Here is a 16770-nt window from a genome sequence, read left to right as displayed (position 1 = left end):
CAACTTAAATGCCTGTCTTCTTAATTTTTTTTTTTTTTTTTTGGTTGGTTGTGGGGCTTGAACTCAAGGACTGGGCATTGTCCCTGAGCTTTTTCACTCAACGCTATTGCTCAACTTTGAGCTAGGTCACCACTTCCTGTTTTCTGGTGGTTAACTAGAGATAAGAGTCTCAGGGACTTTACTATCTGCTCGGGCTTTGAACCATGATCCTCAGATCTTAGCATCCTAAGTTTTTTGCCAGTCCCAGGGCTTGAACTCAGGGCCTGGGCATTGTCCCTGAGCTTCTTTTGCTCAAGGCTAGCACTCTATTACTTGAGCCACAGTGCCACTTCTGGATTTTTCTGTTTATGTGGTGTTGAGGAATTGAACCTAGGGCTTCATACATGCTAGGCAAGCACTCTACCACCAACCCACATTCTCAGCCCCTTACACTGTATTTTAATCAACAATTTTCTTTCTTTTACTCTAAAGGTGGTAACCATGATTGCCACCTCATAGAAAAGAAACCAGTTTAAGACAAAACTTTACATTTTACAAATTCTTTCTTATCCCAAAGGCAATTCCTCTTTTCCTTAACAAGAACCAAGCCATCAGGCCACAAACAGGAATTCTCAAGATATCTTGCCTCTTCTTACAATGTATTTTATGCTACATCAATTATTTGCCTAAAAATACCTCTGGAAAGGAAGTCAAAAGAGGTATATTTTTCCCTTCCCACTCTACAAGGAAGGTACAGATTTCACTTATGCTCTCCTTCGTTAATCTCTTCCTTACTAATCTAAAAGATTCTAGTTTTCAGAATCAGAAAGTGACTTCAACAAGAAGTTTCTTTTTCAATGACGAATACACACTGTCTCCAAGGATAACTCCGGCATGACAGTACTGACTTGTCTGCAAAACATCAACACCCATTGTGCAGAAAAAGTGGGAGAAAGAAGTTTTTCTAGAGAGAGAGAAGACAGACACAAAAGGTTTTTTGTTTTTGGTTTTTTTTTTTTGGTGGTCATGGGTCTTGAACTCTGGGCCTGGGTGCTGTCCCTCAGCTCTTCAACTCAAGGCTAGCGCTCTACCACTTGAGCCACAGCACCTCTTCTGGTTTCCTGAGTGGTTTATAGGAGATAAAGAGTCTCACAGCCTTTCCTGCCAGGGCTGGCTTACAACCGTGATCCTCAGATCTCAGCCTCCTGAGTAGCTAGGATTACAGGTGTGAGCCACCGGCGCCCAGCTTTTGTTTTGTTTTTGCCAGCCCTGAGGCTTGAACTCAGGGCCTAGACACTGGACCTGAGTTTCTTTTGCTCAAGGCTAGTACTCTACCACTTGAGCCACAGTGCTACTTCCAGCTTTTTTTGTTCATGTGGTACTGAGAAATGGAACAGGGGCTTCATGCATGCAAGGCAAGCCACATTCCCAGCCCCTCAAAAGGCTTTTGACCATCTGGAACTTATTAAGGGGTGAGCTTTTAGATAAGGGCAGGGCTATGTGGCCATTTTCCTAATCTTGCTCTGATGGATCTGCAAACCTCATTTAACTCTGTGATTTGCAATTAAATATCACTCAGCAGAATACCTTTAAGGACACAGTGGAATGAAATAAATCCCTTATGATCTACTCTGTAGCAATGACAATTTTTCCCAAAGTCTTTCTCTATCTGGATGACTTAGTAATATTTGGGCCACAATGCTGTGACAGCCAGCACAGATTTGGGAGGACAGATGTAGGTATGTCAGGAGAAAGAAAAAAAGCTTTCTTTAGTTAAACAGCAGAAGTGGAGAGGACAGGGAACAAAAGGCAGTATGCAGTAGAAGTGGCAAGGCTTTCAAGAGAGGAAGATGAAATTGGTGGTTTAGTAACATGCACAAACAAGGACTGGGAGTGTGGCTCAAAGTGGTAAGAGGTCCTGAGAGCAAACGCAGCATCACCAAATAAAAACAACAAAAATATGCACAAGAGTTACTGCTCTTATTGTCAGTTATAAGCACTGTTTAGTCCAGGTGACTGAAAATAGTATTGAGGCCAGGCACTGGTGGCTCATGCCTGTAATATTAGCTACTCATGAGAAAAAGTCAGAAGTAGCACTGTGACTTAAGCGGTAGAGTGTTAGACTTAAGCAAAAGGAGCTCAGGGACAGTGCCCAGGCCCAGTGTTCACAGTGTTTAAGCTTAGGACAGGCAAAAAAAAAGAAAAGAAAAGAATATTGAGAGGACTTCAAACACTCCTATGAGGCTGTCTTGAACTGATGAAAGATAAGAAAACAGGAATAATGTCTAAGCAGAGTAGAAACTGCGTACTCACTTCATTCATGCATAATATATATTATATATATTGCATGTGTGTGCACGCTAAGGTACTTGAAATCAGGGCCTGGGTGTGGTTCCTAAGCTTTTTTTGTTTGAGGTACAGTTCTACGTGTGTGTGTGTGTGTGTGTGTACTGAACCTTGAGGTACAGCTCTACGTGTGTGTGTGTGTGTGTGTGTGTGTGTGTGTGTGTACTGAACCTGTAGATTGAACTGAAGGCCTGGACAGCTCTACATGTGGCATGTGTGTGTGTGTGTGTGTGTGTACTGAACCTGTAGATTGAACTGAAGGCCTGGTGTGTGTGTGTGTGTGTGTGTACTGAACCTGTAGATTGAACTGAAGGCCTGGTGTGTGTGTGTGTGTGTGTGTGTGTGTGTGTGTGTGTGTGTGTGTGTGTGTGTGTGTGTGTGTGTGTACTGAACCTGTAGATTGAACTGAAGGCCTGGACTCTGTCCCTCAGCTTTTGCACTCAAGACTTGGCTTAAGGTTATTGCTCTACCACTTGAGCCACAGCTCCACTAGCAGCGTTTTTCTTTTTCTTTTTGGTAGTTAACTGGAGATAAGAGTCTCAGGGGAGGGATGAGTAGGGGAGGGATGGGAAAGAATATTGAATGGGATGATACTGATCAAGATTTATTGTACATATAAACTGTTTTGTTAAATGGCAACTCTTTTTTGTATAACTACCTAAAGATAATTAAAAACAAAAAACAAGCCTGGTGCTTGTGGCTCAAGCCTGTAATCCTAGCTACTCCAGAGGCTGAGATCTGAAGATCACCATTCAAAGCCAGCCCAGGCAGAAAAGTCCAGGAGACTCTTTTTTTTTTTTTTTTTGGAGGGGGGGGGCCGGTCCGGTCCTAAGGCCTGAACTCTGGGCCTGGGCACTGTCCCTCAGCTCTTCAGCTCAAGGCTAGCGCTCTGCCACTTGAGCCACAGTGCCACTTCCGGCTTTTTTCTTTTTGCGTATGTGGCGCTGAGGAATCGAACCCAGGCCTCATGCATGCAAGGCAAGCGCTCTACCACTGAGCCACCTTCCCAGCCCCCTCACCCCCCAAGGAGACTCTTATCTCCAGTTAACCTCCAGAAAACTGCAAGTAGCTCAAGTGGCTTGCCTTGAGCTGAAGAGCTCAAGCACTCAGGCCCAGAGTTCAAGCCCCATGACTGACAAAAAAAAAAAAATTTTTTTCTTTTGGCAACATGAAGTTCCTGTTATATTAGGATATTTGAAATAATATATAGCTCTCGTGGTGTCAAGCTCTTCACTTGATCCCAAGGACAAGTGCTCAAGGAACTGGGCACTGAGTTACAATTTTATTTTTATTATTTCTTTATGTTGTTGGTAGTAGGATTTGGAATTTGGACTCATATTTGCTAGGCAGATGCTTTATTACTTGAGCCATACCCTCAAACCTAGTTAATTTTGTACTGGTCCTTGCTTGAACTCAGGAACTGGGCACTGTCCCTTAGTTGTTTTTTTTTTTGGGTCCGGTCGTGGGGCCGCCTGGGCACTGTCCCTCAGCTCTTCAGCTCAAGGCTACCACTCTATCACTTGAGCCACAGCGCCACTTCCGGCTTTTTTTTTCTTATGTGGTGCTGAGGAATCGAACCCAGGGCCTCGAGCATGCAAGGCAAGTGCTCTACCACTGAGCCAACTTCCCAGCTCCCTTAGTTTTTTTTTTTTTGTCGGTCATGGGGCTTGAACTCTGGGCCTGGGCGCTGTCCCTCAGCTCTTCAGCTCAAGGCGAGCGCCCTACCACTTGAGCTACAGCGCCACTTCCGGTTTTCTGGTGGTTTATTGGAGATAAGAGTCTCACGGTCTCTCCTGCCCGGGCTGGCTTTGAACTGCGATCCTCAGATCTCAGCCTCCTGAGTAGCTAGGATTACAGGCGTGAGCCACCAGCGCCCGGCTGTCCCTTAGTTTTTTTGCCCAAGACTAGCACTCTACTACTTGAGCCATGGCTCTACTTCTGGGTTCTTAGTTAACGGGAGGCTCTTGTGAGTCTCATGAACTTTCCTGCCCAAGCTGGCTTTTGAACTGTGATCCTCAGATCTCAGCCTCCAGACTAGTTAGAATTACAGGTGAGAGGGGCTTCAATCATTCCTTATTTACTGATTACATGCTATGCTTGAGATTCAGTTCATATACAGGCCACCACAATATAATTGGCAACAGAGGCCACAAAGAAAAGTCTCAATTCTTTGGTAGGTAATAACTGACTCTGTGGCGGGGAGGGGGTTTGGTGGGGTTTTTTCTGTTTTTTGGTTTTTTTTTTTGGTCAGTGGTGGGGCTTGAACTCTAGGCTTGGGCGCCGCCCCTGTGCTCTGCTCTTCAGCTCAAGGCGAGGGCTCTACTGCTATAGCTACAGCACCACTTCTGGTTTTCTAGTGGTTTACTAGAGATAAGAGTCTCATGGACTTTCCTGCCCGGGCTGGCTTTGAACCCCAATCCTCAGATCTCAGCCTCCTGAATAGCTAGGATTACAGGCGTGAGCCACCAGCGCCCGGCAGTGTTTTTTGTTTTTGCTGGGAATTGAACTAACAACTTTACTCATTCTAGGCAAGCACTCCGCCACTGAGCTACAACCCTAAGTTCATTCTGGGGTTCTTTAGCAGAATACATAATTACTTAGATACAAATACTTCATTTATGGTCATATGGTTTCAAGTCATCTCTATTAGATGAGGCTGCCGTTTTCTAGGGAATATGAGAGCAAAAAAAAAAATGATCAGAGTTAGTTTATGAGAAGGAAGAAAAAGAACTAATTGGAAGACTCCTACAATGATATAAACATATACCATTTATCAAGGGAAATAGTGTTACACTCATTAAAATGTTGTAACAAATTGAGACCCCACCCAAACAAATATAATCAAGAATAGCATGAGCATGGATTTTTTTTCTCCAAACCCTAAAATACTATGAACAAGAGGTTAAATGTTTTTTTACTTTTTTTTTCTGGTCATGGGTGCTGGGCTCTGGGCACTGTCCCTCAGCTCTTCAGCTCAAGGCTAGTGCTCTACCACTTGAGCCACAGTGCCACTTCTGGCTTTTTCTGCTTATGTGGTGCTGAGGAATCAAACCCAGGGCCTCCTGACTTTGTTTCCTTTATGGAAGACTCCCATATTAGAGAAGAACTGGCAATTTAGCAGTCAATTCAAATTATTTACTGAAGTAGTAGATCTTAAGTCATAACAAAATAGGAAGACTTTCTAGCATTAAACTTTCCTAAGAGCAAACATGAAACAAAGTACCTGTCCTTACTAGCCAAGAAATATCATACTAGAATGCTCTCAGCTCAGTATTCCCATCTACCCATATTCCCCTGACACTGGAGCACCATAGAAACACTCAGATAGAATTCCCGCAGGTAAAGTATCCTTCCAAGTGCTCTGCCAGATAATGTCTTCATCTGGGGGAACCTTTTGGAATCTGAAGAGATACATGTTTATATATAATGAGTGTATATAAGTAACAAGTAATTTGACCACTAACGTGGTCAATTACAAAAATTGGTATATATCTATATGAAAGGATGAAAACCTTTCATATATGACAATTTGCTTCCTCCTCCACTTGAATTGTGCATATTCCTTTACAGTTGTATTTTCTTTCTCTTTTCAGTTCTAATAGACCCTACAAAGAAGGAGATTATCTGATTTAGTATAATCCTAAGAGAGACAAGTGGTTTGTGCCTCCACCCCAGGATTACCTAACACAATGAACATACTTTTAAAAACTGCAATGTTAGGGCTGGGAAGGTGGCTCAGTGTAGAGCACTTGCTTTGCATGCATGAGGCCCTGGGTTCATGAGGCCCTGGGTTCGATTCCCCAGCACCACATAAGCAAAAAGAACAAAAGCCGGAAGTGGCGCTGTGGCTCAAGTGGTAGAGCACTAGCCTTGAGCTGAGGGACAGCGCCCAGGCCCAGAGTTCAGGGCCCACGACCGGACCCCAAAAACAAAAACAAAAACCTGCAATGTTAAGTTTCTGAGGACCCAGGAAGGTATGTAGATCTTTGGGTTTCATTTACTTCAGTTAAAAATGCAGTTTTAGGGCTCAGAAGGTGGCTCAGTGGTAGAGCACTTGCCTTGCATGCATGAGGCCCTGGATTCGATTCTTCAGCACCACATAAGCAAAAAGAAAAAACCCGGAAGTGGCGCTGTGGCTCAAGTGGCAGAGCGCTAGCCTTGAGCTGAAGAGCTGAGGGACAGCGTTCAGGCCCCACAACCGGACCCCCCCCCAAAAAAAATTGTTTTAGGGGCTGGGAAGGTGCATCAGTGGTAGAGTGCTTGCTTTGCATGCATGAGGCCCTGGGTTCAATTCCTCAGCACCACAGAAAGCAGAAAAAGCCGGAAGTGGCGCTGTAGCTCAAGTGGCAGAGCGCTAGCTTTGAGCTGAAGATCTGAGGGACAGAGCCCAGGTCCAGCATTCAGGCCCACGACCAACAAAAAAATACAAAAATGCAGTTTTATTTTTGCACTTGAACGTCTGGTACAGCACTTTTATAGTAAAAGAAAAGCATTATGAACAGATATCTAGATACATAGAAGTTTTAATAAGATTTTTGTGTCAGAAAAAGACAGACCAAATCAGTAATCCAAAACAGACGTTAATCTTCAGCAGAGTAACAGATTATTTTGCATGAAACACATTTCATTCCAGGAAAGACATTCCTGCATTACAGTCACTTCTGCTGCAGATAAAAAGTAAAATGGACTAATGTCGAAGTGCTTCCCCTTTGCTAAAGTCTGAGTAAAATCGATCAAAACGACTCATATCTATTAACCCATATTATAAAATTTCCACACCAAATCCTTTTTTTTGGGGGGGGTGGGGGTGGGGGTGGGGGAAGGGTACCAATCCTGGTGCTTGAACTCAAAAAGTAGGCGCTGTCCCTGAACATTTTTTTTGGGGGGGGGGGTCGGTCGTGGGGCTTGAACTCTGGGCCTGGGCGCTGTCCCTCAGCTCTTCAGCTCAAGGCTAGCGCCCTACCACTTGAGCCACAGCGCCACTTCCGGCTTTTTTTCTTTTTACTTATGTGGTGCTGAGGAATCGAACCCAGGGCCTCAGGCATGCAAGGCAAGCGCTCTATAACTGAGCCACCTTCCCAGCCCTCCCTGAACATTTTTGCTTGAGGCTAGCACTCTATCACTAGAACCACAGCTGCACTGACCCCAAATCCCCTTTATTTAACATAGCAGTTATGACCTGCCATTCAAAGAACTGTGAAATCACCTTTAACCAGAGCACATGGTGGGACGAAGTATGTGGCTATTCTAATCTCCCTTGGAAGCTGGCTTCCACAAATAATCCTCTAAGTAACCCTGGGATTTCAATCTTTTCCGTGGGCTATTCCTACCACCATTAGACTTTAAGGCCCGTTCGCCAGCTAAACAGACACCAACCCTAACGTTGGAAGCCTCAGGCTCCACCACGCCCTATTCCCCCCTCCCCCGCCACACACAATTTCTTCAGTCTCACCAACAAACGTCCAGGAGCTGACAAATCAGGGCTTGAGGTCTAACTAATCCCCAACTCTCAGCAGCTAAAGGGCCTTTACAAATCTTAGGATTCTTAGGGACTTATAACCCCCTTTGCTTGGAGGGTCCAGCGCTTTGCATGGACCCCTTGCAGCCTCCAGAACTCCAAGGAGCTCAGGCTTTTCAGGACCCTTTGCGTTCCTCTGCCTGACCTCACGCTCAACCTGTTTCCACCTCGGTAGGGTGGCGGCCTCTGACACTCCCAAGAAACTCTAGGAACTCAACTCGAGGGGGCCGGCACTCCCGTCGAGGCTCACTCTTCTCACTAGTTCACGCCACACAACTTCCCGTTCCACCCCGCTCCCGAGCATCCCCGCCACGGCACGCGCTCCCCCAGCCCCAGCTTCCGGGCTTTGCCCTCAGTTCTGCTTCCGGCCCTCGGTCTCCGATCCCAAGCGGCTCCCGGGCCCGCGTCCTCCCCGGCCGCCCCCGGCCCTCAGCCCCGGCTCCGACGGCTCTCACCGTTCGAAGAGCAGCCTCACGGAGAAGATGCCCGCCGCCAGCGGGTACACCGACAGGAGGTGCCGAGCGCGCGGGTAGTCGTCGCCCTGGCCCTCCAGGTCCGCCCAGCTCACGTTCTGAGGCAGCCAGAAGCGCTCGCTCCACAGCCAGCCCCATAGCAGGCCCAGGGATCCCACCACGCCTGTAGCCATCTTACGCCCGCCTCGCGGCCACCGCTGCCATAGCTTCGGCGGCCGCCACGGCCAACGGAACCCGCTGGGAAACAGCCCCGGGGCGGAGCCGGACCCGCAGCCACCCCCTTCCGGCCCCTTCTCCTCTCCCGCACCGCCCAGCCCGCCTTCCCCACAGGTCCAGCCCCTTCACCGCCCATCTTGCCTCCGCGCCCCACTGCCAGGCCCTCAAGCCATGACCACGCCCCCATCATGGCCACACCCTCTCGACCCCTCAAGGCACGACCTCGCCCCTCGGGGCGTGGCCACGCCCCCGCCCCGCCCCCGTCCAGACCACATCCCTCCCGCCTCACCTCCCGCAGCCCGAACCCTACCCATTAGTCCGCCTTTAACTCTGGCTCCGCCCTATTTTTTACTGGTCGGGGCTTTGCCTCTCTCCTTCCCTTCCTTCTCTCCATCTCCCGCCCCCTTCTTCCCTAGCTTCTGTCCTCTTTCCTTCTCTCTCCTCCCCCTTCTCTCTCTCACGTAGCTACCACCACATCCCTGTTTCAGGCCTAGTTCCTTTACCGGGACATTCCTCTTTCTCAGCTTGGCGGATTTAAATCCATTCCTATGTCTTCATTTGCAGCTTCTGTCCTGCTAGTCTAGCTTGCCATCCATCTCAGCGGTCTGTTTACTATTCCCTACCACAAATGTTTTTGTTACTCTCAATCTCCTCTTCCTTTCGTACTCTTCCATATAGCCAACCCCTTTCCCTGCTTTATCCGTCAAAAGTTCCTGTCAAGCCCGGCCGGTGGCTCAAGCCTGTAACCTAACTGCTCTGGAGACTGAGATCTGAGGGAATGAGCTTCAAAGCCAGCCTGTGCAAGAAAGTCTTTGAGACTCTTATCTCCAAGAAACTACTTAGAAAAAGCCAGAAATGGCACTGTGGCTCAGATGGTAGAGCACTAGCCCTGAACAAAATAAGCTCAGAGACAGCACCCAGCCCTGAATTCAAATCCCAGGACTGGCCAAAACAAAACAAAACAAAAAAAAGTTTCTGTCACTTTTCCTTAGAATAAAAAAAAAAAAAAAAAAAAAAAAAAGATGCGGGCTGGGAAGGTGGCTCAGTGGTAGAGCGCTTGCCTTGCATGCCTGAGGCCCTGGGTTCGATTCCTCAGCACCACATAAGCCAAAAAGAAAAAAAGCCGGAAGTGGTGCTGTGGCTCAAGTGGTAGAGCGCTAGCCTTGAAGAGCTGAGGACAGTGCCCAGGCCCAGAGTTCAGGCCCCACGACCGGACCCCCCCCCAAAAAAAAAATGGATGCATGATGCACAACTGAGATCCTCACATTACTTGTGGCTGACGATGGGAGGGCCTGAGGTAGCAGGATTTGTGATTTCAAGGTCTACCTTGGCTCCAATTCTTTACTTCTTTTTCTTTTATTAACAGTTGTGGGGCTTGAACTCAGGGACTAGGTGTTGTCCCCGAGCCACTTTGTGTTCAAGACTAGCAGTCTACCACTTGAGCCACTGCACCACTTCCAGGTTTTTTGTTTTTGTCGGTCATGGGGCTTGAACTCTGGGCCTGGATGCTGTCCTTGTGCTCTTCAGCTCAAGGCTAGCGCTCTACCACTTGAGCCACAGTGCCACTTCTGGTTTTCTAGTGGTTTATTGGGAGTCTCAGGGACTTTCTTGCCCAAGCTGGCTTTGAACCGAGATCCTCAGAACTTAGCCTCCTGAGTAGCTAGGATTACAGGCGTGAGCCACTGGTACCCGCCTTCCACTTCTGTTTTTTGAGTGATTAATTGGAGATAAGATTTATCAAGCCTCACGAATATGAGAATTAGAGTTGTACAACATCAAGCTGACTTCCTTTTTCCTTTTCATGTAAAAAATGAAATGGAAGGAAGACAAGCAACATGAAAAGCGAGACACTAATAGGAATATATAAAGGCAAGTGAAAAATGAGTTATGGCCAGTGTTTACTGAGGTTATGTGCCAGATAATGCCCAGAACATTTTCACTTCTTCCTGCTATGAACTTGATACTGTTATTCATACTATTTAATGGAGGAGTAAACTAAAGTCCAGAAAGGCTGAACAGCTTGTACAAGGTTATACTGATAAGAAATAGTAGCCAGACTGGACTTGAGAACTCTGAGCATATTCCACAAACTACCTTAATTCTGTTTTAAAATTGAACATTGAACTTTCTGTGTGAGCCCATATAAATAAGGGAGCCATTCATGAGGTAATTTCCCCAAATTGCCTGAGAACCCTGAACCCTGTCTGTTAAAAACTAGCTACAAGATTAATTGCTAGAGGTTAACTAGAATGGCCTGAAAGAAACATTAAAGAACTCTACCTATGGTCTAAGACAGATAAAGTAACTATAACTAAGGTGTATTTGCACCAGAATTGAAAGTTTGAAGGAGGCAGGGGATTCAACCATTCCAGTACACTAAAAGGTTTGGTCAGAGCTTTTCTGTTTGTTTGTTTGTTTTTGGGTCCAGTTGTGGGGCCTGAACTCTGGGCCTGGGCGCTGTCCCTCAGCTCTTCAGCTCAAGGCTAGCGCTCTACCACTTGAGCCACAGCACCACTTCCAGCTTTTTTCTTTTTGCTTATGTGGTGCTGAGGAATCGAACCCAGGGCCTCAGGCATGCAAGGCAAGTGCTCTACCACTGAGCCATCTTCCCAGCCCCTGGTCAAAGCTTTTCAAACTTTGGCTTTCATTAGTTAGACATTAGCATCTCAGGAGGAGAGAAGGGAGGTTGTTACAAGTTTTCTGAGCTTCAGCAGAGAAATTAGGATTACAGGAGATCAGGAGTAGGACCGATGAAGTTGAATATTTCCTTTTCTTTTTTCTTACGCTGGCCTCAGGTGCTAAGACTAAGCTATGACTGAGGCTACATTTGTGTGTGTGTGTTTTTGTTTTTTGTCAGTCTTTGGGGCCTGAACTCTGGGCCTGGGTGCTGTCCCTCAGCTCTTCAGCTCAAGGCTAACACCCTACCACTTGAGCCACAGCACCACTTCTGGCTTTTTTCTGTTTACGTAGTGCCAACTAATCAAATCCAGGGCCTCATGCATGCAAGGCAAGCACTCTACCACTGAGCCAACTTCCCAGCCCACTATTCTCAACCTTTTGAAATATGTGTTTAAAGTAAGACAGGGCCTGGCACCCGTGGCTCATGCCTGTAATCCTAGCTAGTGAGGAGACTGAGATCTGAGGATCACAGTTTAAAGCTAGCCTGGGCAGGAAGACTCTTGTCTCCAATTAGCCACCAGAAAACTGGAAGTGGCACTGTGGTTCAAAGTGATAAAGCTCTAACATTGAGCAAAAGTGCTCTAGGATATTGCCCAGGCCCTGATTTAAAGCCCCACTGGCAAAAAGATTAAAAACAAGAAAAAAGAAAAAAGACAGACAGACAAAAATATTTAAGTCTCCTTAAGGAGATTTGGCTAGGAGTTAAACAGCTAAATTGTATTAAGTACATTAATGTCAGGCTCCTCATGCCTGTATTGCTAGTAACTCTGGAGGCTAAAATCTGAGGATCACTGTACAGTCAGCCTGGACAATGAGACTCTTTTTTTTGGGGGGGGTCTGGTAGTAGGGCCTGAACTCTGGGCCTGGGTGCTGTCCCTCAGCTCTTCAGCTCAAGGCTAGCACCACTTGAGCCACAGTGCCACTTCCGGCTTTTTTCTTTTTGCTTAATGTGGTGCTGAGGAATAGAACCCAAGGCCTCAGGCATGCAAGGCAAGCGCTCTACCACTGAGCCACCTTCCCAGCCCCACAATGAGACTCGTATTTCAAATTGAACACACACACACACACACACACACACACACACACACACACACACACACACACACAAGCTGGGTGCTGGTGGCTCACACTTATAGTCCTAGCTACTCAGAAAGCTGAGATCTGAGGATCACAATTTGAAGCCAGATTGGGTAGAAGCCTTTTTTTTTTTTCCCCAGTCCTGGGGCTTGAACTCAGGGCCTGGCCACTGTCCCTGAGCTTTTTGCTCAAGGCTAGCCTTGAGCCCCAATGCTACTTCTGGCTTTTTCTGTTTATGTGGTACTGAGGAATTGAACCCAGGGTTTCATGCGTGCTAGGCAAGCACTCTACCACTAAGCCACATTCCCAGCCTCGGTAGGAGACTCTTATCTCCAATTAACCATCAAGATGCCAAAAGTGGAGGTGTGGCTCAAGTAGTAGAGGGCTAGCCTGTAGCAGAAAAACTCACAATGCCCAGACTTTGAGTTCAAGCTCCAGGACCAGCCAAACAAAGGAATGTTAATTATGTTTTTATTGTAAGCACCCTTAAATGTTTACTTTTCCTTCAAATCAAGCTATTGTCCCACCCCATCTGACCTTCTATTGACAGTGTGTTTAGCTGCTTCGTGATGGGAGCTGGCACCCAGTAAGAGTCATCATGGGTATCTCAGTTGCTTTAAACATTTTCTCGGATATCTTGAGGAAGCTACCCCCTAGCCAGCTGCAAGGGCCACTATAATATCTGATGTTCACATCACAACTGCTTTAAGCAACCTGCATTGGCTTTAGAAAGTTACACTAAAGACAAGCTTTGGTGAACTTTTAGATAACCTTGCTCGTACAGGAGCTATTCTTAGTATAGGAGATAGGAGCATCTCCCCAGTGACTCAGTTAAAAGCTTGTTATTGGGGTAACAAGAGGCTTGTGATTGGTCCATATGCATGTTTGGGTCATATAAGGTGGACCTGGAAGTTATTCATATACAAAACTATGATTGGTTGAATTACCGAGCACAAGCATAACATGGTCCTCTTTTGGCTATTTAAGCAAGCTCTTTTGGGGTTAGTCTGGGAAGCTTCTCTCCTGTTCATTGACTTCCTGGTGTTGCAATATTTAGGCCTCAAAAGCTTCTCCAGTTGGGCATGGGTGGCTTACACCTGTAATTCTAGCTACTCAGGAGGCTGAGATCTGAGGATCACAGTTCAAAGCCAGCCCTGGAAGGAAAGTCCATGAGATTTTTTTTTCCGTGAAATTCTTTTTTATCTTTTTTTATTGTGAAAATACTGTACAGAGGGGTTACAATTACATGGGCAAGAAAATGAGTACATTTCTTATCAAGCATTGTAGCCTCCTCTTTTGTTTCCCCCTCCCATCCCTTCCCATCCTCCCCCTACCCCCACTCTCCATGAATTTTTTTTTTTGGGGGGGGTCTGGTCGTGGGGCCTGAACTCTGGGACTGGGCGCTGTCCCTCAGCTCTTCAGCTCAAGGCTAGCACTCTACCACTTGAGCCACAGAGCCACTTCAGGCTTTTTTTTTTTCTGCTTATGTGGTGCTGAGGAATCGAACCCAGGGCCTCATGCATGCAAGGCAAGCACTCAACCATTGGGCCACCTTCCCAGCCCCTCCATGAAATTCTTTTTTTTTTTTTTTCTCCATGAAATTCTTTTTTTTTTTTTGTCAGTCGTGGGACTTGAACTCTGGGCCTGGGCGCTGTCCCTCAGCTCTTCAGCTCAAGGCGAGCGCTCTACCACTTGAGCTACAGCGCCACTTCTGGTTTTCTGGTGGTTTATTGGAGATAGGAGTCTCACGGTCTCTCCTGCCCGGGCTGGCTTTGAACCGCGATCCTCAGATCTCAGCCTCCTGAGTAGCTAGGATTACAGGCGTGAGCCACCAGCGCCCGGCTTCTCCATGAAATTCTTATCTCCAATAAACTACCAAAAAACTGGAAGTGGTGCTTTGGTTCAAGTGGTAGACCGCTAGCCTTGAGCTGAAGAGCTGAGAGACAGTGCCCAGGCCCAGTGTTCAAGCCCTGTGGCCGACAAAATAAAATAATAAAAAGTCTTCTCCAGAATTGTCTTTTCCCTACTAGTGTTCTTTACTGTAGCTAAAGTAGTCTGAGCTGCTTGTACAAAAAAAAAAAAAAAAGAAATTCACACCCCTCTACCTCCCAACAACAAAAGCTTCTGGAACATCCAGCAGCAACAGCAAAAGAAGGCTGTTGAAGAATTTCAGAATCATCAAAAGCTAAACCCTGTACCCAAAGCTCTGAGCTGTTATACTAGGAAGCAGCTGCTGTTTGGTTTGGTAGCATTGAGTCTCCATAAAACTGAGTCCCAAGAAGGCCCCTTTTCCTGCTTCCCCACCAGAAAAACCTGTCACCACTGACCTATAAAGGTCAAACAAGATTGCCTTCATTGAGAGAACTGAAAGGAAATGATTACCTTTTTTTTTTTTTTTAGCTTTGAAAACTAGTCTCTAGGGATTTTTGCCACTTGGTCTTCTCTCTTTTTTTTGGGGGGGGGGGAGGGTTGTCCAGTCGTGGGCCTGAACTCTGGGCCTGGGCGCTGTCCCTCAGCTCTTCAGCTCAAGGCTAGCGCTGTACCACTTGAGCCACAGTGCCACTTCCGGCCTTTTTTCCCTCCTTATGTGGTGCTGAGGATTCGAACCCAGGGCCTCATGCATGCAAGGCAAGTGCTCTACCACTGAGCCACCTTCCCAGCACTTTGGTGTTCTCTTGTACGAGGACGTCCTATTACATATTGAACCTGGAGCTACTCTTTACCTTTGTAATAATGAACAATCTAGCTCATCACTTGAAAAGTATAGGAAAGGATTCTAAAGGTAATCTTACCCTAAGAAACTGATAAATAGTAACATACTCAACTGATATCCAGAGGTACTCAGATTTTTTTTAAAAATTAAGTCAGGATGTATAGTGTTTACCACATGGACAAGTTAGAATAATAAGCAGTCACACACTAAGGATAGTTAAACTCAAGACAAGATTGGATATTTTGTGTCACTAGGGGCTCCTGGACTAATTGTTCAGTGAACAGGACTTTTTTTTTTTTTTTTTTAAATGACTCAGATTAGGACAGAGGCAAGAGAAGAAGATGTATTCTGATGTTAATTTAGAAGATCAGAGAAGACCTTGGAACAGAAAATGACCCTGGGAATATAACAGATGCCTCCAAGAAAATTCACATTTCCACTCCACTACTGAAACAAACAAGTTTCTTCAATGGTAGCAGTTGCCCCTATAGAAGAAATTAAACCAAAAATTTCTCCACTCAGAATAAAAAACACATCTTCCGCAGAAATTTGCATAATTATAGTGAATTAATAAGTATTGGATACAATAAACAGTAAAAAAAAAAAAAAAAAAACAAAACCCAAAAACCAAAAAACAGGTTTTGAATTGCTAAAACAAACAGCTCTTTCTGAAAGCACACATCAATTTTCTCGCCAAATTGCAGTTTTCCAGACAAATTTTCTTCAGAGAAGAAAATTCAAGATCAGCCCAATACCACCACTCAGTGGTGAAATGTATTCATAGCAATCGCTTCTTCCACAACAATCACATTCGCCTCTTCACAAACTGCAAAAAAAGTAGACCTTCAGATTGTAACGACGTAAAAGTAATAATAAACATGGAAAATTTTAACTGTAAATTACAAGCTTTATTGAATAAAAATGTTTCAGACTAAGGAGAATATAAGAAAGCAGAATACTTTACATCTCTAAAAAATATTACAGCGAAATCCCTACAAATGCAGAAAAGCCTCTTCCTTAGAATACCTCTCCCTCTGATACATACAATTTGGAATATTAATTATGTACAGCAAATGTACTCAAGTTAATCATTCTTCAAAGCCTTAATATTAGAGAAAACTACCCCCCCCCCCACAAAAAAGCCTAATTTCACTCTGGTATAATTTCAACCTTTGTATACTACTTGCTATAAAAATCAATATGCCTCAGAGCTATACAAACTTAAAAATTAGTGTCTCAAAAAAGGGACATTGTTAGTAAAATACACATTTGGAGGTCTGAGCTCAAATGGTTTAAGGCAATTGTTATTCCTTCTTTGAACTTTTTTTTTTGTCAGTCCTGGAGCTTGAACTCAGGTCCTGGGCACTGTTCTTAAGCCTCTTTGTGCTTAAGCCTAGAGATCTATCACATGAGCCACAGAACCACTTCTGGCTTTTTCTGAGTAGTTTTTTGGAGCTAAGAGTCTCATGGTCTTTTCCTGCCAGAGCTGGCTTCAAACCACAATCCTCAGATCTCAGCCTCTTGAGTAGCTAGGATTACAGCTGCAAGCCACTGGTGCCCAGCCTTTGAACTCATTTTGCCCTAACATGGAGCATGGTGATCTAAAAGGCCTAAATTTTTTTTGGGGGGGGGGAGTCTGGTCATGGGCCTGAACTCTGGGCCTGGGCGCTGTCCCTCAGCTATTCAGCTCAAGGCTAGCACTCTACCACTTGAGCCACAGCATCACTTCAGGCTTTTTTCTTTTTGCTTATATGGTGCTGAGGAATCGA

General features: G+C 45.6%; 1 protein-coding gene across 1 annotated transcript in view; it reads right to left on the bottom strand.

Moving 5' to 3' along the window:
- Cers5 (ceramide synthase 5) overlaps positions 1-8613 on the bottom strand; it is a 37463-nt gene extending 28850 nt beyond the window's left edge. Inside the window, exon 1 of the mRNA XM_042677706.1 lies at positions 8299-8613. Coding sequence (XP_042533640.1) covers positions 8299-8489 — 191 coding nt within the window. The 5' untranslated portion in view covers positions 8490-8613. The remainder of the gene's footprint in view (positions 1-8298) is intronic.
- Positions 8614-16770: the final 8157 nt, after the last annotated feature.

The sequence above is a fragment of the Dipodomys spectabilis genome, unplaced genomic scaffold (assembly GCF_019054845.1).
Source record: "Dipodomys spectabilis isolate Male_0828 unplaced genomic scaffold, ASM1905484v1 ptg000039l, whole genome shotgun sequence".
Lineage (NCBI taxonomy): Eukaryota > Metazoa > Chordata > Mammalia > Rodentia > Heteromyidae > Dipodomys > Dipodomys spectabilis.
This window is presented reverse-complemented; position numbering and strand designations above follow the sequence as displayed.